The sequence below is a fragment of the Acipenser ruthenus genome, chromosome 55 (assembly GCF_902713425.1).
Source record: "Acipenser ruthenus chromosome 55, fAciRut3.2 maternal haplotype, whole genome shotgun sequence".
Taxonomy (NCBI): Eukaryota; Metazoa; Chordata; class Actinopteri; order Acipenseriformes; family Acipenseridae; genus Acipenser; species Acipenser ruthenus.
In genome coordinates, this window is record NC_081243.1 from 1,810,344 (window position 1) to 1,834,874 (window position 24,531).

Genomic DNA, 24,531 nt, shown 5'->3' on the forward strand with positions numbered 1-24,531 from the left:
ATTATGAGAACTGACTTAAAATATTATGTTTAATTGTGAAATATCTTGAAACACCTATTTTTAGACAGTGAAATGCCACTATTTTTTACTACCCAACAGAGCTGATGTCTTCACCTTTTTAGTCTCTGTTTTTTAAACCGAGGAAACGTGTCTAAAAATGAGCGCGACAAGAGCACAGCAAAAACTGAGAGAACTCAAAAAACTAGAATTATCACAATCAGTCAGGTGGTGGAGAGGGGAGGGGCATGTGTGCAGCCCTGTGGAGAGGGGAGGGTATGTGTGCAGCCCTGCCCTGTCCGTATTCAGAGTCTGCAGTGCAACTGGATTGTAACCCTTCAGTCCTTCCATTCTTCCTCCAGCGTGGGTGAGAGAGCAACTCAACCTGGATACCACGATGCTTCGGATCCTGCTTCCCATCTGCTTCTGTGAGTCTTCATTGATTTCATGTAAAGGGCTGGAGGGAGGGGTCCAGTGCGCAGTTATGGACAGAGTGGGAATGGGTTCTAAGTTTCTGTGCTTTTATCATTCATAAATACTCAGCAGTGCTCAATGTAGAAATATTAAAAGAAAATTAAATGTCTTTTGAAAAGAACACTTGTGAATGTTTGAACTGCAGCAAAGGTCATTCAAAATGATCTAGACCGCATTCAAAATTGGGCAGACACATGGCAAATGAAATTTAATAGAGAAAAGTGTAAAGTATTGCACGCGGGCAATAAAAATGTGCATTATAAATATCATATGGGAGATAGTGAAATTGAAGAAGGGAACTATGAAAAAGACCTAGGAGTTTATGGTGACTCAGAAATGTCTTCATCTAGACAATGTGGGGAAGCTATAAAAAAGGCTAACAAGATGCTTGGATATATTGTGAGAAGTGTTGAATTTAAATCAAGGGAAGTAATGTTAAAACTCTACAATGCATTAGTAAGACCTTACCTAGAATATTGTGTTCAGTTCTGGTCACCTCGCTACAAAAAGGATATTGCTGCTCTAGAAAGAGTGCAAAGAAGAGCAACCAGAATTATCCCGGGTTTAAAAGGCATGTCGTATGCAGACAGGCTAAAAGAATTGAATCTGTTCAGTCTTGAACAAAGAAGACTACGCGGCGATCTGAATCAAACATTCAAAATCCTAAAAGGTATAGACAATGTCAACCCGGGGGACTTCTTTGACTTGAAAAAAGAAAAAAGGACCAGGGGTCATAAATGGAGATTAGATAAAGGGGCATTCAGAACAGAAAATAGGAGGCACTTTTTTACACAGAGAATTGTGAGGGTCTGGAACCAACTCCCCAGTAATGTTGTTGAAACTGACACCCTGGGATCCTTCAAGAAGCTGCTTGATGAGATTCTGGGATCAATAAGCTACTAACAACCAAACGAGCAAGATGGGCTGAATGGCCTCCTCTTGTTTGTAAACTTTCTTATGTTCTTATGTTCTTATGTTCTTAACTTTGATGTTGTTTATTCATAAAGTTTTTGTTGTTTTTTGGTAGTATAGGGCTCCTTCTTAAAGGCTTACCGCAGTAAATGTGCACATAAATTTTGCAGTTTCCCCTGGTTTTACTATGCATTTACCATAGTTTACCAGGCTTTACTGTACTGCTCTGAGCTTAAGGGAATGGTTCCCTATGCTTTACCATGCTAAGAGCTGTGTCAAAACATTTGGATTAAAAAAGCCATGCCGACAACCAGCAAGTTGTTTAAGAGACATGTGTATCACTAAAGGAAAAAAATAAAGACTAACATAAGTTTGGTTAGCTAAAACATAATAGCTGACTGGATTGCATCAAAGTCATAGTAAAAAAGAGAAATCAAAAAGTTGTATCCAGAATAAAAAAAGACAGATTCAATATGTGTTGTGTTCAAACACAACATCAGTGTATTTGCTTTTTGACAGCTTGCTTCTGCCTCCATTGTCCCTGCAGTCTTTCCATTAAAAATGTTCAATGGGAGACTTTAAGGGCCCGATTGTGGAGCTCAACCAATGCATAGGGCATCAAGAGCCATTTGTTTAGACAGTCCTGATTTAGAGTAACTATGGAACTTTATTTAAAGTTTAAGAAAAAAATATTTATAATACATTATTACTCCCTATGTGAAATATTTATGTGATTTAGAACTTATCTAATCGCATCTAGAAACTACAATTTGCATTGTGAGATCATTGTGGAGTCATGTGCCTTCGTATAGCATTGGCTGTATTGAGACTACATTGTTTTAGCAATAAATAAATAAATAAATAAATAAATACCTGTTAGGAAGCTGTTCAGTTACAATAAAAGGAGAAGCATTTTTCTCATTTTGAAAATGTTCAGCCATCCTGTGCCCAAGCCACTCTGTTTGAAAATGCAACATGACTGTGGAAAAAGAGGAAATATACAATATGCACAAATTGTACAAATGATAGAGGACTCTGCTTTTAAAAAGCAACAAATTCGGTTCATCTCTGGGGGCCTGGGTTCCAATCTGGGGGGCTAGGTGGCACAGAAAGACAGCAGACTAATTCACTAGCCTCTCATTCCAACCGGGAGGCCTATGATACATGATTTATACATTAATAAGTGTTAAACTCTTTTGCATTGTATCACAGGCACAGTTCACATGCAAGACTGTAGATCCCTGATTCCATGATTCATTTTTCCAATCTGTAATGTGTTCGATTGTTTTAGATCAGTACTGAGGTCGTATCTGTTTTTATTCTTCCAGGTCTTCTTTTTGGGAAACAGAACCTAGTTCCTGTAGCAGGTAGGCATCTTTCACAGTTTCCAGGCAATGCTATGTAATTGAAAGCTGTAAAGCTGCACACTTGTGCAGTTCTGTACCGGGATCTGACTCTTTAAAGAATCCTTCTGCGCACTCTGCTTCATCGTCCATATAAAAACTCTATAGTTTCCTATGATATACTGCGGGACATGCTATAGCTTATTATGAGGTACTATGTTGCTTTAGGGTGATGTATTCCTATTTGTATATGGACAGAAAAATGCAGGCACTGATTGTGTATATTCCCTATTGGTATTTATTTATCTGCACACTGGTTTAGTTATCTGAACAGTTTCTCCAAGTCGTGTGCTAATTGTATTTAAATACTTATTTTATTTATCATGTGCATTCACACTAGTCAATGTTGTTTTTGGAAAGTTAGACTAACTGGCTTGAGGTATTGAAGATTTAACCAAGTATGTCCAGAGAGTTTGTCCATGTTTAGAATATGTAGGGTTCTGATCAAATTTACAGATATGTTGCTCTTGAGCTCTCCAGAACATTAGTGTTGCTGTTTGCATATCTTTCTTCCAGATCTGCTACAACGTGCAGAACCAATTAAGGCTCTCCTTTTAATTTTGTAATCCTCTGAAAATCCCATCTTTCAGTGGTGAAACGCACCTGGTCACTGTGCCGTGTACCAGACCAGAAAGCTAGGAGGGTGTCTCAAAGACAAGAGAAAAGCCCAATTCAAGAAGACAATGTGATATCACATTCTCTGAATTCTCCAGTTTACTTCAGCAGGTTTCCTATGTTCATTTTCACTTGAAGCCTGCAATGTTCTTAAGCTTTTACTGTAATTGTAAAATGCATATATAAAGTATATGCACACCTATATAATCTGTCGTGTCCACTTTGTGTGGTTGCTCCTAAAGTGATCCAGCGGCTTCCAAGGCTGCTTACCCACACAGACCAAGAGACGGTAAAACAGTAACACCCAAATAACTTTTTTAAGCATGAAATAGTCACATTCAAAAGTAGTTCGCTCTTTAGAACAGATACACATCTTCTATATCTGAGTAACCCACTGAAGTGCACTGTTCATACAACAAGACGATTTAGTTATTAACCAGTAGAACACCTATATTCACAATATTAACATGTATATAAAGGCAAATCCAATTTTAATTTTATTCTCACAATATACTACATAATAAGTCTGGTTAACACTGTAGGCACATGTACACAATAAATAAACTGATTTGTGTTTTCAGTGTATTTATGTAAGAATAAAAGCAAACTATCTGTGAGCAGCTGCTGGCGGCTGACCTTGTGCAATCCTCTGGGTAGCTGGGTGTGCAATAACAATAGGAGGCATTGGTTCTGTTTCAGGCTCATTTGGTACGGAAATGTTCAGCAGCACTTTCAAATCATTAGCTACTGCAATGACTATTGTTCCCCTATAGTTGTTTCTTTCAGAATTGCTACATTTCCAGGTAGCAAGAGCTGAGCTGATTTCTGCAAAATAATACCTTTCTGTCTTCAACGATTCTATTATTAAACAGGTAGCGGGGGTATTTTTGGCAGACAGTAGGCTGCTTCTGTCAGTGAGCACAGATAGTTGCTACTGAATCAGCCGAGCTGTGAGTAGAAACAGGAAACCACAAGGCAGCCGCTTTGCAAGTGAACTCTGCTTACTGGCAAATTTAAGAAACTCAGAATTAGACATAACAAAACAAGCCATGATAAACTATGGTAAATGCATAGCATAACCGACTTTTCTAAGTGGTCTCACATGTGCATGTTACAGCAATGTGTCTTGATGGTCAAATCATTATTATTATTTATTAGTAGACGCACCTATGCAGGGCGACTTACAGTTGTTACAAGATATCACATTCTTTTTTACATACAATTACATTGTTTTTTTACACATTATTTTTACATACAATTACCCATTTATACAGTTGGGTTTTTACTGGAGCAATCTAGGTAAAGTACCTTGCTCAAGGGTACAGCAGCAGTGTCCCCCACCGGGGATTGAACCCACGACCTTCTGGTCAAGAGTCCAGAGCCCTAACCACTACTCCACACTGCTGTCCTTGTCATCAGATCATCTCGCTGTCTGGCTGTAATGAACCAGCAGCTGGTTGGTTAATACCAGGATGGCTGGTAAACGGTTGAGGCATTCTCAGTCTCTGGGGGCCACAGGAGGAGCAAGACAAAATAAAAAACCAAGCATCCTGGGAGCTGACTAACTTCTGCAGGCAAAATGATTCAAAACACACAAGCACATCACATGTGTTTATATCACTTCCTTTTTCATTATGATGCCCTGCACAGATCATTGACCTGAGCTAGGACACATTTAGAAACATGTTGAATGCATGTCATTATTTTGTAGCTATCAAATTGAGTGTTCATATACAGTAATCCGTCGCATATCCGACTGCAGTGGGACCAGAGTAAGGGCAGATATGTAAAAAGTCAGATGGATGTTTTAAAAACCATTGTACACAGCTGTAACTATTACTATATTCACATCATTATTATAGATTCAGATTTTATTATTATTTATTTCTTAGCAGATGCCCTTATCCAGGGTGACTTACAATTGTTACAGGATATCACATTATTTTTACATACAATTCCCCATTTATACAGTTGGGTTTTTACTGGAGCAATCTAGGTAAAGTACCTTGCTCAAGGGTACAGCAGCAGTGTCCCCCACCTGGGATTGAACCCACAACCCTCCGGTCAAGAGTCCAGAGCCCTAACCACTACTCCACACTGCTGCCCATAGTTTTTATTAGGGAGCGCCACTAAATCCCTTGTTTAGAAAGATACAGGGTGTTAATGCTGTGCCCATTGGGTGCCGTGTGGGTGTGTGCATTTGCTGCTGAGTGACAGGCAGGCGAGCGAGATGGAGGTTGAAGTTGAGCAGGTGAACAGGATTTATTTACATATCAACACAATGAACAGCTCACGTGACACTGCCAGCAATGGCAGCGCACGGAGTGCATACAGCACAGCGTACGAAAATTTTGGTAGGATCTACAATATCTAAAAACGTTGCTGAAGAGGTTGATTATGGCGGGCAGGTATGCGACGCATTACTGTAATTAAAATAGGTCTTTGAATTCACTTAGTGCTCCAGGCCGTAGCTGTTAACAGCTCTCATCAGTGTCAGAAGAATTCCATACGACAGTTTGGAAAGTCAAATCGGAGGCTGCAGAATATCAGAAGTTCAGCAGCTGTAGACATTTCATGTGTGAACGCTGCATTCCGGCAGTGTGGAGCACAGCTGAGTTCTGCTGGGTATTTGGACAGATGAATGAAGAGACAATTAGTTGTGAAGTTTTCTCCTTTTGGGGAGGGGGAGCTGATCGGTTACTGGAGGAAATGCCTTTAAAGTGTGTCCAATATGTCTTCCTGGCGTTTAAAAAAGGAGTGATAAAACTATATGCAAGGAATGTGACAAACTGGACAATAAGGTCAGCCTTGTTTCCAATGAAACCGATTCACACAGAAAGGGATTTAGTGTTAGTAAGCAGGCATTCAGGATCATAATGATACTATACAATGAAATTCAAGTTCAATGAGGGACACTTTCGGCAGATTTAAATATCATCTACAGCAGGGGTGTCTAATAACGGTCCTGGAGGGCCATTCCACACCAGGTTTAACAGATAAACTGATATAACTAACTACTTCCGGATCTGGATGGAGGTTTAATTGGTTCAATTAAACAGTTTAGAACAGGGTTGGAACAAAGACCAGGAGTGGAAGGGTTAACTTTGGCCACCTCTGAGCTACAGCATAAGATCTGAGAATCAGCACCTCTATCAATGTCTTCTCTTTTAGAGAGTGCTAATGTGAGGCTGGTGAATGGGAACAGCTGCTGCTCTGGGAGAGTGGAGGTTTATCACGATGGCCGGTGGGGGACAGTGTGTGACGATTACTGGGATACGACAGATGCCCAGGTTGTGTGCAGAGAGCTGGGTTGTGGCTCGGCTACGTCTGCTCCTGGCAAGTCCCACTTCGGACAGGGGAGTGGAACAATCTGGCTGGATGATGTATCGTGCTATGGATCAGAGAGCTCACTGCTCAGCTGTGGATCACGAGGATGGGGGAAACACGACTGTGGTCATGATAAAGATGCTGGAGTGGTTTGCACAGGTAGGAAGGATTTATTTTTGCCTACTAAAAAGCATGCAAGATCGGGCCCTATTACATAACTTTAAGGACTGTTTCGTTGAATGTTTTTTTGAGAGTTCATAAACATTCTCTTAGGTTAAATACAAAAGTGTAATTAGATATACTTTGTAATTAGATAGACTTAGTTCATATAGAAGGCCTTAAACAGTCATTAATAACACCTTCCTTAAAACCATCCATGAGAAAGGCCAATCATTTTATACACAATGAACTTCTACTCCCAAATATATGGTGATCAGATTTCTAGAATGAAAAACATGTTGCCCAATGTTTTATCAAGGATCCTGAATATTCTGTTGCATTTACAGGCCTCTTAATTGGGTTTTGTTAGTTTAATGATCTCAATTGATAATTCTTATAATTCCGGAAATAAAATAACACTTTTATTTAATCTCAACAGAGTGAGTTACAGGACTCCAGTATACAGAAATAAATCACAAGCACTTTATTTTATGCAGTTACACAGACTGTGCAGAGGAAGATAGCAATCAATGAGCTTTTCTTCTGGGAGAGTGGAGGCACGAGAGAGGACACTGAAAGTGATGGATTGTCTGCCGCTGCTCACTAACCTATTCCTCACTCACTTTTTCTATACCCTCTCACTACGTGACCTCATGAGCTTAGCTCGTTTATCAGCTTACTTTACAACTTATTTAAAGTTTATTTTTACTGTCTATTTTACAGACCGTCACCTTGCATTCCTTTTTAAGGAGTTACTAGGCACTGCTGCCTCAAGATTGATTTGTTAACAGCTGAACTGAGAACAGTAGTTGTAAAAATATTAACCCATAACTTTTAACCTCTGAAAGTCACTTTCCTATATTGGCAATGGGGCAATGTTTAAATAGCCCTTGGGTTCAATACATTTTTATGAGCTGGATTTTGTGTATTTCTTCTTAGAATTACTATTAATCACAGACAACGAAATGTAAGTAGCGGGGTTCCGAAAAATATAGCGTTATACATCCCTGTGTGTTGCTACAACTGTTTAAATAACGTACCTGCAATTTTTCTTTTCATTGCTAACAGCCTGACAACTTTTTACACTTTAGAGTTTAAAAGCTCTTTTCAGAATGGCCGCTCTAGTGCATTGGGGTTTGAGATCTGTCCTCTAAATCAGTGGTGCGCAAACTCTATACCGGTAGTTAGAAGTGTAAAAACTTGTCAGGATGTTAACAATGAAAAGAAAAATCACAGGTACGCTATACAGTTGTAGCAACACGCAGGGATGTATAATGCTGTATTGTTCAGAACCCCATTACTTACTCTTTAATAATTACTAAGTATTGGTTTAAAACATGCAGCACAACACCATTTCAGGAGGGCCCACTGAATGAATTTCATGTGGCTGTGCCTAGGCAGTACTAAAATAATAAACAAAAGACCAATCACAAAAGAACTGGGGTGGAGGATCTCTTTTCAATTTCCCCACACTACTAGGACCCTTATATTTTGATCCCCCCGTGGTAAAGTACTGACCTCTGTCCTCAGCTTCGCACAGTGCTAATGTGAGGCTGGTGAATGGGAACAGCTGCTGCTCTGGGAGAGTGGAGGTTTATCACGATAACCGGTGGGGGACAGTGTGTGACGATTACTGGGATACAACAGACGCCCAGATTGTGTGCAGAGAGCTGGGCTGTGGCACCGCCTTGTCTGCTCCTGGCAATGCCCACTTCGGACAGGGGAGTGGAACAATCTGGCTGGATAGTGTAACGTGCTATGGATCAGAGAGCTCACTGCTCAGCTGTGGATCACGAGGATGGGGGACACAAGGCTGTACTCACAGTGAGGACGCTGGAGTCGTCTGTTCTGGTGAGATTCATATTTTACAAATAATACATAGCCCCTTCAGTCACGATTTTTTAACTTAATTTTCAAAAATATTTTTAAACAGTTTGTGAAGTCTAAGGGGTTTGAGAAGTTGCCCAGCCAAAACGTTTGAAATGCATAAAAATAACATATATCCCTAAAAATAACATCTATGCATTACACAATAGATACATGGATATGAATCTTAACATATAGTTAGAGCACTTCATTTTTTTTATCTTGTGATGTCCCTTTTAAAGTTATTTTGAGCCAGCTCTATTTTTTAATCAAACAAGTGAATGAAGTTAAATTGAATTAATTAAATCAAAACTATTTAGACAAAACGGGTTAGAACATTTTGGCAACAAGTCATGAAGGTTTTAAATCAGGAAAAATCCATTTAACTTAATTGACTTTTTAGAGATGTGATCAAAAGCTAAAACAAAGCTAAAACACAGAGTTAACTTCAAATTCTGACAAATAGAAGTTTGTAGCATCTTAATCCACACCTGTTCAGGTAACACACATATCCACTAACACAGTTTTTACACCTGCAAACATTAAAGAGTATCTAGTGGTGTTTGCTACAACTGTTTAAATAACCTACCTGTAATTTGTATTTTCATTATTAACATCCTGACAACTTTTTACACTTATAAGTTTAAAGTCTGTTTCAAAGCTCTTTTTTATCATGTCAGCTCTAGTGCAGTGGGGTTTGAGATCAAATGAATCTGAATCACTGCAGGATGAGCGATTAGAGGAAAAAACTAAGTGTTCTGGCTTGTCTGTTCCATACTACATCATGGGTCGTTATTACCTGTTTGACAATGTGGGCAACGATCTTCACACTATCAGCTATAATAATAATAATAATAATAATAATAATAATTAAGCACATATATGCAATTAAAATAAATACTGTTTATATTATATTATATATATATATATATATATATATATATATATATATATATATATATATATATATATAACATATTGGTGTATGTTGTTATTTTTCAGAGTAGTGGTACCCAATTTCAAGTGCGTGACAAAGACTTTGGTTAAACAAGCGCTTCATCTTGTATATTTATAAATAGCCGGTTCACACAAACACCCTCTAAAGAATCAATTTGCTAATGTCTACAAACTGAAAAAACAAGCATTACTTCAGTAGCTACCCAAACACGTCAAACGAAATCAACGGAAATGATGGCTAATAGCCATGGTACAGTATTTATTTTGTCATTATTTATTACATTTATCTGCTTTATTATTAGTAGTAATAGTCCTATTTAATAGGCTAATTTGGGACTACTCCAGCCTCCAAAAGACGGCTGTGGAAACAATTCAATTTAGCATCCTCAACAAGAGAATGCTAACAAGGTCAGCCAATTAACTAATTTTAACTAAAAATCAGTAAAAGGGCTGTAAATTAAATATTTAAATAAAAAAAGAACCAAAAGTAACCGTGCAGAGCACGCCACTTAAAGCCCACTGGTCGACAAAAGCTGTCATGTTGCCAGCGGACTCCGCAGTGGCGTGCTCTAAAGAAACCCGGGACCGGACCAGGGTCCTGAACATGGCCCCACAGTCAAAGACACCCTCCCTGGTGATCTTGCGCTTCCTGGTCTTATAAATTGTTAGTTTAGCAAGAGCCAGGAGCAGATTCACCAGGAGGTCTCTCTTCCTGGTGGAGCCACAAACAGGGTGCCCGAAAATAAAGAGAGTTGGAGAAAAATGCAGCCAGAACTGCAGCAGAAGATTCCTCAGTAGAAGGAAAAACGGCTGCAGCCTGTGCACAAAGAAAATAAATGTGAGCTACCGACTCTGATCACAGAAAGGGCATGCGACCTCCGAGTCAGTAAAGTGAAGCAGGATTTATTTGTATTTATTAAACAAAGAGACAGACATTCCCCTGCATTGCAAAAACCACCAGTACAAGGGTAAACACAACACAAGAAAAAAACACCTTGTAATCAGTGTAGGGCCACACAAAAACACAAGACAAACACAAACAGTTTTTTTTACTTCCTTATAAAAGGAAAAAAAACAAATCTAATTTTAAAACAAAAATAGTTTTAAACTAAAAGAATAAAAAATAATAAAAGGGCAGAACCAAACCAAGGAGCACACATGCCTGCCCCCACTCCTCCCCCACTCTGCACACTGAAATGGGGGCTGAAACACAAATGGATTTTTAAATAAAAACTAAAAACAGTTTGGTTTATAAAGATAAAATATATAAAAACAAAAACCAAATACCTTTAAGGTAAAATGAAAATATAAATAAAAGAAGTGTTATAAAAACACAAGTTGTTGAAGCTGACACCCTGGGATCCTTCAAGAAGCTGCTTGATGAGATTCTGGGATCAATAAGCTACTAACAACCAAACGAGCAAGATGGGCTGAATGGCCTCCTCTCGTTTGTAAACTTTCTTATGTTCTTATGTTCTTAAAAAGAAGAAAAATTAAACATGGTAAAAAAAGAAATCCTCCTGCACTTACAAACAAACACAAGTTTTAAAAAAAAAATAGAACACCTAAATCAAAAAGTTGTGAACAAAAAAAGGTGCACTACTACATTATAAAAATAAATATTTGAAAAATAAAAGGTTTAATCAACTGTTTTTAATGTTTTTTTACTGGAGGAGCCAGTACTCTAGAGCTGGCGTTTTGAAAAGAGCTTTGAAACAAACTTTGAAGTGTAGAAAGTTATCAGGATGTTAGCAACGAAAAGAAAAATTATAAGTATGTTATTTAAACAGTTGCAGCAACACATGGGGACGTATAACGCTATATTTTTAAAAAAACTCTACTTACTATTTTTAACAATCTTTATTAACAGATCACCTATAGGCAAGTTCATTGCAGATGCCAGTTTTTTGTCAGCAGCATGTTTAGTTTAACTTGAAGGTAAGCTTGGAGAGTATTAATATATATTGAGTTTCTAATGCAGCAGGCATTCATTACTGTACTAGTTTTTAATGAGTTTCAAGAACATCCAAGTGGGTGGATTTCCTTAATTAACGTAATGATTTGACAGAATAACCCGGACACACTCTTTCTGCTGACACAGACTGAGGAAACTGTTCTGCAGCAGTGCTTGTCGGTAACTCTTGTGTACCTGTAGGGAGATCAAGGCTAGTCAATGGATTTGGCCGCTGTGCTGGAAGAGTGGAGATTTACTACAGGGGAGCGTGGGGCTCTGTGTGCAGTGATTCCTGGGGATTAGAGGATGCTGAAGTGGTGTGCAGAGAGCTGGGGTGTGGAGCTGCAGTGTCGGCCCCTCGTGGAGCTGTGTATGGGGAGGGGAGCGGACCCATCTTCCTGGAGGATGTGGACTGCACTGGGAATGAAGCAATGCTCCATTACTGTGGTTCCAGCGCATTGAAGACACGTAACTGTGCTCATAGCAAGGATGTTTCAGTAATCTGCTTCGATGCAGGTGGGTGCTGTTTATCTCTGTCTTTTTTATTTTAAATATATAACCAGCGTCAGGTATAAGTATCATGGTTGCCCTTTAAATGTATAGACTCCTGTCTAAGGCATTTTGCTGTTGCACTTCATTTCAGGTGGTGTTGTAATTTTAAGTACAGTGTCAAGTATGAATCCTGATGGTGTCAGCTGCCCTTGTGTGACCAGTAGTGAGAACACTGCATTCACCCATTTATCAAATACATTTTCTGAATCGTTTGTCTGTGACTTAATTGAGACGAAACGTTAACAGAATTCTTTATGAATCTCTTATCTCACAGCTAGATGTAATTTTGTATATATGTTTATACATGTAAGAAATACCTCAAACTAGGACCGATCACAAATGTGATGGAGGAATGTCCCCCTGTAGTTATGAGATGTGAAAAAATCAGATCAGCACATAGGGTACAACGGTCCATTGGACAGCATTGGATATCTACACAGTCAAAGCGAAAACATTAAAAAATCTTATTGGGGGCTGAACACCGGCACATTTCATGAACTCAGTTTGATGAAACAAGGGGTTTTGACCACAGTTCAAGCCAGCATTCAGCTTTTAGAACAGAAGAAAAATCTTGCTGCTGACTTTTCAGTGGAGCCATCTGTGTGGCTAACACTCTGCAACTTCATTTTGCAATGTGAGAACCCAGAACACAACACAGCACTTACAACATGCAGATAGCTTTTGAGAGTAAAGGCAAGCACACATTTCAGAGAACAGGTCTGGAACGTGGCTGCAGATGTAAAAGTTATTTTTGAATATTTATTGCTTAAAAATGAATGCATGCATTTTATACATAGAATGTAATGCAAGCTGATCACCACCTCACAAAATCAGTTTATATATGACAGCAATTAAAGCTATATTTTGGCAAAATATAATGTGTAGATAAATAACAATTGAACAGTGTATCTAGGATGTACAGAATGGGATTAAACAAAGTGCTTTGTTTCATACAGGTGTGATGACAAAGCCATCAGTCTTACTGCAGTCCAGTTACATTTCATTTCAACCTGGTGAAGATGCCAGCTTCACATGCACTGCTCCCTCCAGGCTCTACACAACCATTGATTTCTATTTGTACAAAAGCGGTTCTGGAAACTACAGCTCCAAAGAGAGTGCTGGCTCTCCACAAACCAGCGTGACTTTGACTGTGCCTATCGTCTCTGAGGCACAACAGGGGAGCTACATCTGTGTGTATAAAGTACAGGGGAGAACTGAAAGCTTCAGCTCCCCTCATAGTGACCCTGTACACATCGCAGTGGGTGAGTGTCTTCTATCAGCTTCCCTGCTGAAACCCCTTCTCGTGAATCTCTTATAACATTGACCTGATATAACTGTGTGCCCTGCACTTAAGAACATAAGAAAGTTTACAAACAAGATGAGGCCATTCGGTCCATCTTGCTCGTTTGGTTGTTAGTAGCTTATTGATCCCAGAATCTCATCAAGCAGCTTCTTGAAGGATCCCAGGGTGTCAGCTTCAACAACATTACTGGGGAGTTGGTTCCAGACCCACAATTCTCTGTGTAAAAAAGTGCCTCCTATTTTCTGTTCTGAATGCCCCTTTAACTATTCTCCATTTGTGACCCCTGGTCCTTGTTTCTTTTTCAGGTCGAAAAAGTCCCCTGAGTCGACATTGTCTATAACTTTTAGAATTTAGAATGCCTGAATCAGAGCATATGACATGCCTTTTAAACCAGGAATAATTCTGGTCGCTCTGCATTGTAAAGTTTTAACATTACTTCCCTTGATTTAAATTCAACACTTTTCACTGTATATCCAAGTTTGCCTTTTTCATAGCTTTCCCACATTGTCTAGATGAAGACATTTTTGAGTCAACATAAAATCCTAGGTCTTTTTCATAGATTCCTTCTTCAATTTCAGTATCTCCCATATGATATTTATAATGGAAATGCCTCCAGCAAGATGGCCGACTTCCTGTTTCCACCCACCATTGAGTGGACCCATCTATGGGGAAGTGTACTACCAACCTTACACAGCGCCCTTTCTGGTCGGGAGGGAGATTTACAACATTGATCCTTTCTCTCTTTATCATACAGGGTCTATATTTTTATTTAGCCAATCTTTTATTTTCTAGCTAATTTTTTTCCCCCATTGTGTTTTGTTTTGCTTTTTTTGTTTTCTGTATCCACACTTGTGTGCTATACCATGGTTAGTATAGCCATATGGTTTATACTGGAGCAACCCCACACAAGGGATACTGGGACCACCCACAACTGCAGCTGTGAAAAAGACATGTGAATATTATAAATAAACCTGTGTGCCTGCGTCTCTCAGTCTCTCACAGCGGCAGCTCTCACAGCGGCTGATGCATATTTCACACACCCTAGTCTGTGTGTCGCCTTGGATAAAGGCGTCTGCTAAATAAACAAATAATAAATAATAATGACTCTAGTTGAGGCATTCCTGAGAATTGATCACTCTAATTTCTTTTCCCAGTGGATCTGAAACAGCCGGATATCTCTGTCAGCGTAGCTGCCGGTGCTGTTACGAGAGGAGGCAGTTTCTATATCACCTGCAGCTCTGCAGAGCAGCACGCAGAAGCCACCTTCTACCTCTTCAAACTCCCTGCAGGGTTCAATGAGAGCTGGAACCTCTCTGTACCGGCCAGCAAGCAGTCTGCCCTGTTCAGCTTCTCTGCCGCAAACTCCACAGACGAAGGCAATTACTCCTGTCAGTATCAGAGCCGGGTATCAGGAAGAGTGTTTGAATCCCCTCTGAGCGAGCCGCTCTGCATCACACTCAAAGGTAAGCAGACTCACTCAGTGTTTGAATCAGAGAGACACTCTGCATCACACTCAAAGGTAAGCAGTAAACAAATCTGGACTGGAGTTGATCCTTCTAGTGGAAATTATTAGCCCGAGGGTTGCAAAAGTGCCAGACAATGAGGGGTGGAGGTGCTTTACCCACTGGAGGTGACATCTACAACCCAATCTGATTTGGTGAACCATTCGATGCAGGAGTTTATTGCCATTCATTGGTACTCAATTGTATAGATGACGGCAAATTTATTATTATTATTTATTTATTATTTGTTTATTTATCAGACGCCTTCATCCAAGGCGACTTACAGAGAATAGGGTGTGTGAACTATGCATCAGCTGCAGAGTCACTTACAACTACGTCTCACCCGAAAGACGGAGCACAAGGAGGTGAAGTGACTTGCTCAGGGTCACACAATGAGTCAGTGTCTGAGGTGGGATTTGAACCGGGGACCGCCTGGTTACAAGCCCTTTTATTTAACCACTGAACCACACAGCCTATGAGTTACATCAGAGGGTTTAATACTTTAGAGGTTGCAGCGTTACTGGCAGAGGTGAAGCTTTGCTGCACCTCTGCCAGTAACGCTGCAACCTCTAAAGAATTAAACCCTCTGATGTAACTCATATGAACATTTAATTTAGGTAAAAAATTAAAACTGAGTAAAAATAATCCAGACTAGGCCCTTCTTCATTTCCTGGATTTTGGTAACATCCTCTACTTGGGTTCAGTGGCTCAACATGGAAGAGAAATATATCAAAACATATTATTATTATTATTATTATTTATTTCTTAGCAGACGCCCTTATCCAGGGCGACTTACAATTGTTACAAGATATCACATTAACTAAAAATAATATTTTAAATATATTTAGAAACATATATTGCAACATTCAAAAATGGCCGCTAAAAAGTCTGAAATATATATTTAAATACAAATAAATATATATAATGCAGGTGCATATTTTAGTTACAATTTGTAATAAGTTGTAAAACATATTCTAAATACAAACAATTTTTCAATATATTTTGAAGAAATTCTTAAATTTAGGCTACTTTTCTTACTGAAATATGTGAAATATTGAATATTGATAAATATTTTGAAATGATACTGAAATATATGGGAATATGAATTGCACATACATTTTAGAAAATGAAAACAATACACTGTAACATATTCAAAATATATGCTCAGTGGTGTGAAATGAACTGTTATATAGGCCTATAATTCACAGTCCAGGTGACTCAGATTCCCTTAGCTTTCCTGTAGAGATGACTGATCTTGTCCTATGAGGCACGCCAGATTTTCAACAATTAAAAGCAGGAAAAACAAAGTGACTAATGTTCTGAGTCCGACAGGGGATGTGATTGCTGTGTTCAAGGTGCTAGCAGCATCCAGACTGAAGCTGGAGTTTGCTTACTACAAACTCAACTCACCTATCAGACTGAAGTGTTGCAGGAGGTGTGGGGAATAGGGGGAGGATGGGATGGTAGATAAATCTATTGTTTTTAGTTGGAAGGGTTTATATTTTCTACTTTCTAATCAGACCGATTTGGTTATTTGGTAGTGTATAGGTAATTGCTCTAACAGTAATTTGTAAAAAAAAAAAAAAAAAAAAAAAAATTCTGAAATGTTAGGTTTTAATAGGATTGCTGGATGTGATTGTGAACAGTAACATTTTAAATGATTGTTGAACATAATTGAATAATAAAGGTTGTTTAAAACCCTATTTCAGAGCCGGTTCTGGTTCCAGTGGTGGCTACTGTGACTGTGACTGTGGCTGTGTTGCTGCTGGTTCTCATCCTCGTGCTCCTGAGATGTAAAAGGAGAAGGACAGATAGCAGCAAGGAGGGGGTGAGCTCTGCAGGTGAGCAGAGGCACTGATATGAGAGGGTGGCAGCTCTGTGTATCACACTGGCGTCGGTCTCATCAGCTCTGTGTATCACACTGGCGTCGGTCTCTTCAGCTCTGTGTATCACACTGCCGTCGTTCTCATCAGCTCTGTGTATCACACTGCCGTCGTTCTCATCAGCTTTGTGTATCACACTGGCGTCGGTCTCATCAGCTCTGTGTATCACACTGGCGTCGGTCTCATCAGCTCTGTGTATCACACTGGCGTCGGTCTCATCAGCTCTGCGTATCACACTGGCGTTGGTCTCATCAGCTCTGCGTATCACACTGGCGTCAGTCTCATCAGCTCTGTGTATCACATTGGCTTCAGTCTCTTCAGCTCTGTGTATCACACTGGCGTCGGTCTCATCAGCTCTGTGTATCACACTGGCGTCGTTCTCATCAGCTCTGTGTATCACACTGGCGTCGGTCTAATCAGATCTGTGTATCACACTGGTGTCGGTCTCATCAGCTCTGTGTATCACATTGGCTTCAGTCTCTTCAGCTCTGTCTATCAGAAATGACTAATTTTTAGAGAGATTTCTGGATCACTAAGCTGAGGGCTTCCCTTTGTTTCTGTACCCTCTTCGGTTCTTTAACTTCTATCCCTGTGCTCTTCCTCCCCCAGATAAACTGAATGCATACACCCCACAACGAACTGGCGTCCTGCAGACTGAAGAGTCTGATTCCAACTATAAGAGACAAGACTTTGCATCAGAAGAGGAGAGAGACTTGATCTATGAGAATACCAACTTCAGTGAGCCTGACTGTGGGATCCCAGGGGGCTGTGCAGAAGGAGATGATGATTGCATTTATCAAAATTTTGGCTGAGGGAGAGGGGTGTGGCTTAGACAGTCTCCACCTAGGAGTCTCAGTAAGCCTATAACCTGCTTCACCTTCTTCTAATCATTATACATGGACCAGACACCACCGATACTGTTAACAATATCCAATGGGGTACTCCTACCACAGGCATTTTGGCTTGCATCATTTACACAGGTTGCCGCTACCAACTGAAAGGTACTGATGGAAACTGATCAATGCACATTTTATTAGTGGTCTAAAACACTAAATTCAGCTCTGAGCAGGACAGAATGGATTCAGGTGTTGATAAAAAAAAAGATATTTGGGATTTCAGTTTCACTTTTTCCACGCTTTCACTGCATGTAAAACAAACTGCCCAGTTAAAAGCGCTTTGTGATGGTGGTCCACTATGAAAGGTGTTATATAAAATAAAGATTGATTGATTGATTGATAGTTGTATTACTTTGGCATGGGGTGAGAAAGCACGGTAGCATCTGTTTGTGTGATGCTATTTTGTAAATTGCCAAATATTGTATTAGTGCTTTGTCTTGCAAAAATGTTACTGATTCTCTGTGTATAGTATATGAACATATTCATTTATACTTTTAACCATTTATTATTTTAATATACTTTTAATTATCGTTTAATTGACTAACTCTTTCTTGCTGAGAACTGAGCTTTTTCTATACATGCTATGTCCGAACTGTCGGAGAGGTGACATGTGTTGTTTGTTAAGTGAGGAGTTGCTGACTGCTTCCCAAGGCAAGATAGGCCGAGGCATATCTGGGTCTGTGTTGGAGATGAGAGATACGGAGAGGGGCTATCTGGTCTTGTCTGGGGAATGGGTGGATTGTGGTAAATAGAGGTTGGAGGATATATCTATTGTGGTATACTGGAGACTCACGACAGCTGGAAAAGAGGAGAGAAAGCCGACATCACCAACTGTCCAGATTCTAACAGCTAAGTGTTTACATTATCTGTTAATCTGGATTAGGGCTTGTTCATATACTCTAGTAGTAGAGGATTTCTCTGTGTGATAATAATGAAACGTGATGACTGTGATTTGGAATTGCTTGTCATGCCTGGTGCTTCAACTCTCAAGGTCTCAATAGATATTAAGGAAACAGTAGGCTTTGCATCGGATAATACAGATTCTACTGTAATGGGAAGCCTCTTGAGAGATATCCAAGAGACTTGAGCTCCATGCCCTGACAAGTCATCTAAGAAAGAACTTATGAATGAATTCAAAGCAGGTCGGACCTCCTTTCAATGCAAATACTCTGAATCGAGTTCAGTTATTGTCCGGTTTAATGCTAGACTATACTCTTGTGATGTGTGTACAGGAAAGCTTTTCAGATGTGCTGTGTACCTTTGCAAATAAATGCTTTGGAAGTTAAAATGGGTCTGTTGACGTGTTTACTACAAAAAAAGCATACTATTGTATTATAAGGGCAGCAGTGTGGAGTAGTGGTTAGGGTTCTGGACTCTTGACCGGAGGGTCGTGGGTTCAATCCCCAGTGGGGGACACTGCTGTTGTACCCTTGAGCAAAGTACTTTACCTAGATTGCTCCAGTAAAAACCCAACTGTATAAATGGGTAATTGTATGTAAAAATAATGTGATATCTGTATAATGTGAAATAATGTATGATATGTTGTAACAATTGTAAGTCGTCCTGGATAAGGGCATCTGCTAAGAAATAAATAATAATAATATAAACCAGTGCTAACCAAGGCTTTAAAAAAACATCTTAACTCTTTTTAGCTTTATTAACATCATCACTAGTCAACCATAGAAGCAGTGGTTGAATGCTTCTGTACTTTTCTGAAAGGAACACTCCTGCACGGTGCAGTTTATTCAGAGCAATTCACACAGCGCAATGAACATGAACACCTACAATAAACCCCAATTCACACAGTGCAATGATGCGGCTCCTTTAAAACTCTGCCCTCCGCCGCCTGGTTTTGACCTCTGTGATGATGACGGCCAAGATCATTCCAGTCAGGCCGCAGATGATGACGGCAGCGTGGACTCTGCAGAGTAGAACACTGGAGGAGGCAGGGTACGAAAAACCTGTACAGAGAAAGAGGAGAGGGTGAGGGAGGAGAGGAAGAGTGAAAGCGGAGAAAGAGGAAGAGAGAGCAGAGGGAACACATAGGGGAACAGGAGACTATAAACAAGGTTTGCGGCTCAGGTTTGTTTCGCCCTTTCGAATACAGACCCAGACACAAGACTGGAGGTTTTAAAGCGCGGACGCGCTATTTTTAATCATAAAAATAAAACGAAATACGAAAACAAACACCTAGCTCTTATTTTATTTAGCAGACACCTTTATCCAAAGCGACTTACAGAGACTAGGGTGTGTGAACTGTGCATCAGCTGCAGAGTCACTTACAACTACGTCTCACCCGAAAGACGGAACACAAGGAGGTGAAGTGACTTGCTCAGGGTCACACAGTGAGTCAGTGGGTGAGGTGGGAATTGAACCGGGGATCACCTGGTTACAAGCCCTTTTCTTTAACACAGCCTCCTATGTTACAAGCATTAACTAAACACAAACTGGAACCTTCTCTAATAAGCCGGACAGCTAAGCTGTTTATCGGCACAAACGAAACAAAACATGCTATTGCTATTGCTATTGCTATACACAATCAGACTTCTTTACATACTGCAACCCTGAAGAAACTGGCTGCTTCCCTTAAATACCCTCCCCCCCAAACATGCATACGCACGTGTTTTTGGCAGAGAGAATTTTAACCCCTTCCCTGCCTGGTTACAAGAGAAAGGGGTAGAGAGTCAGAAAGAGAAGGAGATGTAGGAGGAGAGTTGTAATTTCATTATTAAGAAAGGTTCTTAGGGAAAGCTAAAAATATATATATATATATATATATATATATATATATATATATATATATATCTACATAATAATGCAAAGGAAGTTCAACTTTCACTCCAATGCAGATGTGAAACTCGATTTGATAAACCCAGTTTCCCATTTCTCTCAGTCCACTCATAACTGAAATTAAACATTCTGAGGTTTTAAATAATATAGAAAACTATGACATTCAAGGGGACTGTCTGAATCACTGCTGGTGCCACTGCTGTGTAATATATAATTAGGGATCAAACGTTTTGGGGTTTTATTTTCCAAATCTCTACCTCCCTTTAAATTGGTAGTAGGTATGCTGTTTCTGCATCATAATTAAAAGAGAACTATTAATTACAGACTGGGTTTAAGATATGTTTTTTTCGTTGCTACAAATCAAGGGGATTTAAATGATGGACTTGCTATGTTTACATGGCACAAGTATTCTGAATATTTAATTGCACTAATTCACGGGATGCACTTTTGCATGTACACCGGGTCGGTGAAGACAAAGGTTACCCAGTATGTCATAATTCAAGGTTTAAGTACGGAAAATTTGATAGATTCGCCCCACTTCTGTTCTGTTTTTTTTTTTTTTTTGTGCTGTGCTTTTAAAACTTTATATCGATTACGAACTTGATCCACAGTTCTCTCAAATCCCTCAAATGTCTTCCGCCATCCTTTTAAACACTTCCGCACATCACTGTTTCTCGCTGTTTACGACTTTAAAATCATTAGACCAAAAGTAGTGGCGTTTTGTCGCATGTGCCGTCATGTTTACTGCTTTGAGTATTTGTATTGCGCGTGTCTGTTGTGGGTTACGCTTAACAGAATCAGGCTCAGTCCAGATTTGAAGGTGAAACAAGTGACATCGTTTTGTAATTAACAGCTTTCTTTTTAGTTTAATTAGGAAACAGAATCGGCTCAAAATAAGTTTACGTCATGTGATCAAAAATAAAACCTGAAAACTTCAAGCCGTAAATTAATAGATGCATGTCATTGCACTTTCAAATTTCCAAAGTATGTCAACTTTTCTTTACATAATTGACCTCTGGTTTCCAGTTTGCTGTTTTTTTGTATCACTTCTTTGTTTTACTCATTGCTTTGTTGCTTTAGACCGTGTCAACTTCCCAAATTTCTCTTTTAGTTCAGACAATCTTGGCTTGACAGTTAAAGCATGGTAAAGGTCAAGCATGGTAAAACATACTGATAAACATGGCAAACCAGGGTAAACTATGGTAAGCATGTAGTGTAACTGCAAAAATACTGTGGTAAACTCTTATAAGGGTACCTGCAGTGTCTCTTTAGTTTGCCTCCTCTCTAAACAACTCGTTTTTTGAAGGTGGAGCCTCTGCAATGTGTCCTGCAGGATTGAGTAATACTGAGATGCTGCAATTGAATCTGTGTTCTCAATATCATTTACTGTGCTCAGAGATCAGCCAACAGCAGAGTTTGAAAATGTTTAGAAAGGAGAAGTGTATTATTACGAAATGCCCAGCTATGAAATAAACACGACATGCTTTATTAATTATTGTTGTATTGTTTAATGCTTCAGGAGCTACGGACTATATGGGGAGAAACTATTCGACCACAACAAGTTTTTTTTTTTTTTAATTTTCTGTTATTTTTATTTTTGTAAATACTGTTTGCTGTCTGTGGCCGGGGTCAATGGGGTCAACATTGCTGTGAAAAATGAAACATGCATGGGGTACGGGTTTTGGCAGGGTAATAAAAGAGACCAATCACATTTCAAACTTTCGCATCTCTGATCTTTCGTTCTTTAATTCTCTGAATGGTTGATTAGCATTACTCTCATGCCTGTTACAACCAGGTTAAAGAAACAATTGCAAGCCTTGCTTTCAGATAGTGCTGCACTTCCTTGCTAACCTGGAGAGCCCCTTCACTGGCTTTTTCCCTGTCATTAAGCAGCCAGCTGCTTCTCTTACTGACTGACTTTCAGCCCATAACCCCAAACTCACTGCTGAGGTGCCCTAGGAAGTACACGTGTAACAGAAATCCTGAAAATAAGGCATTGAAACCTTCATTAACCTAGATGTGTTTTTTTTTAATGTTTGCTGTAAAATGTGTTTCTTTCGAAACTGCACATTTGCAGGTCGCTAATGGAGGTGCTAATCAGGTAAGATGATGGTCATTCCAGCGACACGGTTTCAGCTACAAGCATTTCCATTCCTCTACCTGCACAGACGACGCCTGCATCCTCTCCGTGGTTGCAGTTGCTCGTCCCGACTCCTGGGTTTACACACTGGGTAAGGGAGGATTCGGAGCCAGTGCAGGTTGCATTATACACCCACACCGGGCCGACCCCTCTGCCGAAGTGTGCGCCCCCTGGTGCTGAAATAGCATCACCGCAGCCCAGCTCTCTGCACACCACCCGAGCGTCCAGCCAGTCCCAGCCATCGTCGCACACTGACCCCCAGTGGCCGTCATGATGAACTTCAACTCTCCCAGAGCAGCTGCTGCCATTCGCCAGCCGGACACTTGTGCTCTCTAGAATGAAAGGGGTGAGCCGCCTCAGAATTTGTACTCATTTTTTAATTACCGTAAATAGGTGCATGGCCTTCCACTTGGATACTTTGAGTAACTGCAGTTAATCCTTTCATTTCATATATAAGCCCACATGCCTGAGTATACACGCCCCTGCAGCTGATAAAAGTTCAGATACAATACATGTAAGTAAGATGATTACAAATCTCGGATTACTGAATACCAGCATGTTAAACTGTGACAGCATTAAAAAAAAGACCACAATAAAAGGATTTTTGATAGACTTTTTTTCTTTCTCTTCTAAAATCATGCATACAAGGCCAAGCGCTTATCTTGCGTTAAAGGTCCGCTGTAGCACAGTGAACTAATTAATTCCCTGATGATTGATCCCTTGCGCTCCCCTGACTGTGTGACTCCCCCTGCACACCACGCGGCCGTGCCTTTACCAGGGGAGACCCTCGGGGACCCCTGCACTCCCCTGACTGTGTGAATCCCCCTGCACACCACGCGGCCGTGCCTTTACCAGGGGAGACCCTCGGGGACCCCTGCACTCCCCTGACTGTGTGACTCCCCCCTGCACACCACGCGGCCGTGCCTTTACCAGGGGAGACACTTGGGGACCCCTGCGCTCTCTTGACTGTGTGACTCCCCCCTGCACACCATGCGGCCGTGCCTTTACCAGGGGAGACCCTCGGGGACCCCTGCGCTCTCTTGACTGTGTGACTCCCCCCTGCACACCATGCGGCCGTGCCTTTACCAGGGGAGACCCTCGGGGACCCCTGCGCTCCCCTGACTGTGTGACTCCCCCCTGCACACCACGCGGCCGTGCCTTTACCAGGGAGTCATACAAGTATACCGTCTTATTGTGATATTTTCTGTTGTGAAATTTAGAAACATTTTTATTTTTGAAATGTTTGTTTACAGTAGCTCCTCCAATATATATATATATATATATATATATATATATATATATATATATATATATATATATATATATATATATATAATACTAATGTGACAGAATATACAAGCAATACTATATATATATATTTTTCCCTTACATTCTTTGACAAGCGTTTCGACTAGAAGTCTTTGTCGATGTCTTCAATAGAAATATTTAAAGAAACGTAATGAATTCAATGGCAACATTTTTAGACTAGAAGTCTTTCTAAGAAAGAATTATAGTCCAAACGTTTTGTAAACAAATTGTAGAAAGCTTCTTATACACGAATGAATGCATATTCTGCCACTGAGAAGTTTGATTTTTGATCATTTTGAAACCTCATTTACAATATAATACTTACCGACCAGTGGCAGGAAAACAATAATCTTCAGGAGTACAGATGATGCCATGTTACCAGTCCTTGAAATTACAGCAGTGCAAAAATATCTTATTCAATTCAACTTTAACTGTAAATCTCAGCTCAGTCAAGTAAAATACAAAAATCACCTGCAGGAATGTACAGCCCAGC

General features: G+C 40.0%; 2 protein-coding genes across 2 annotated transcripts; one reads left to right on the forward strand and one right to left on the reverse strand.

Annotated features, from left to right (window-relative positions):
• The first annotated feature begins 320 nt into the window (after positions 1-320).
• Positions 321-19,384, forward strand: LOC117401671 (deleted in malignant brain tumors 1 protein-like). The gene is made up of 9 exons (XM_034002460.3): positions 321-425; positions 2,712-2,750; positions 6,573-6,887; positions 8,418-8,738; positions 11,866-12,180; positions 13,173-13,478; positions 14,674-14,982; positions 16,731-16,862; positions 17,514-19,384. The coding sequence occupies exons 1-9, from the start codon at positions 395-397 to the stop codon at positions 17,714-17,716; spliced, it is 1,971 nt and encodes a 656-aa protein (XP_033858351.3). The 5' UTR covers positions 321-394; the 3' UTR covers positions 17,717-19,384.
• A 54-nt stretch (positions 19,385-19,438) lies between these two features.
• LOC117401699 (galectin-3-binding protein A-like) lies at positions 19,439-24,531 on the reverse strand. The gene is made up of 3 exons (XM_059017206.1): positions 24,364-24,531; positions 22,751-23,062; positions 19,439-19,761 (listed from the first exon to the last, which is right to left on the reverse strand). The coding sequence occupies exons 1-3, from the start codon at positions 24,410-24,412 to the stop codon at positions 19,625-19,627; spliced, it is 498 nt and encodes a 165-aa protein (XP_058873189.1). The 5' UTR covers positions 24,413-24,531; the 3' UTR covers positions 19,439-19,624.

Coding starts and splice junctions, on each gene's coding strand:
- LOC117401671 (XM_034002460.3), top strand. CDS start 395: ATGCTTCGGATCCTGCTTCCCATCTGCTTCT. Junction 8,739..11,865: donor CGCTGGAGTCGTCTGTTCTG/GTGAGATTCATA, acceptor GTGTACCTGTAG/GGAGATCAAGGCTAGTCAAT. Junction 13,479..14,673: donor CCCTGTACACATCGCAGTGG/GTGAGTGTCTTC, acceptor TTCTTTTCCCAG/TGGATCTGAAACAGCCGGAT.
- LOC117401699 (XM_059017206.1), bottom strand. CDS start 24,412: ATGGCATCATCTGTACTCCTGAAGATTATTGTTTTCCTGCCACTGGTC. Junction 23,063..24,363: donor TGTTTTCCTGCCACTGGTCG/GTAAGTATTATA, acceptor CTTTCATTCTAG/AGAGCACAAGTGTCCGGCTG. Junction 19,762..22,750: donor TGCAGGCGTCGTCTGTGCAG/GTAGAGGAATGG, acceptor TTCTCTGTACAG/GTTTTTCGTACCCTGCCTCC.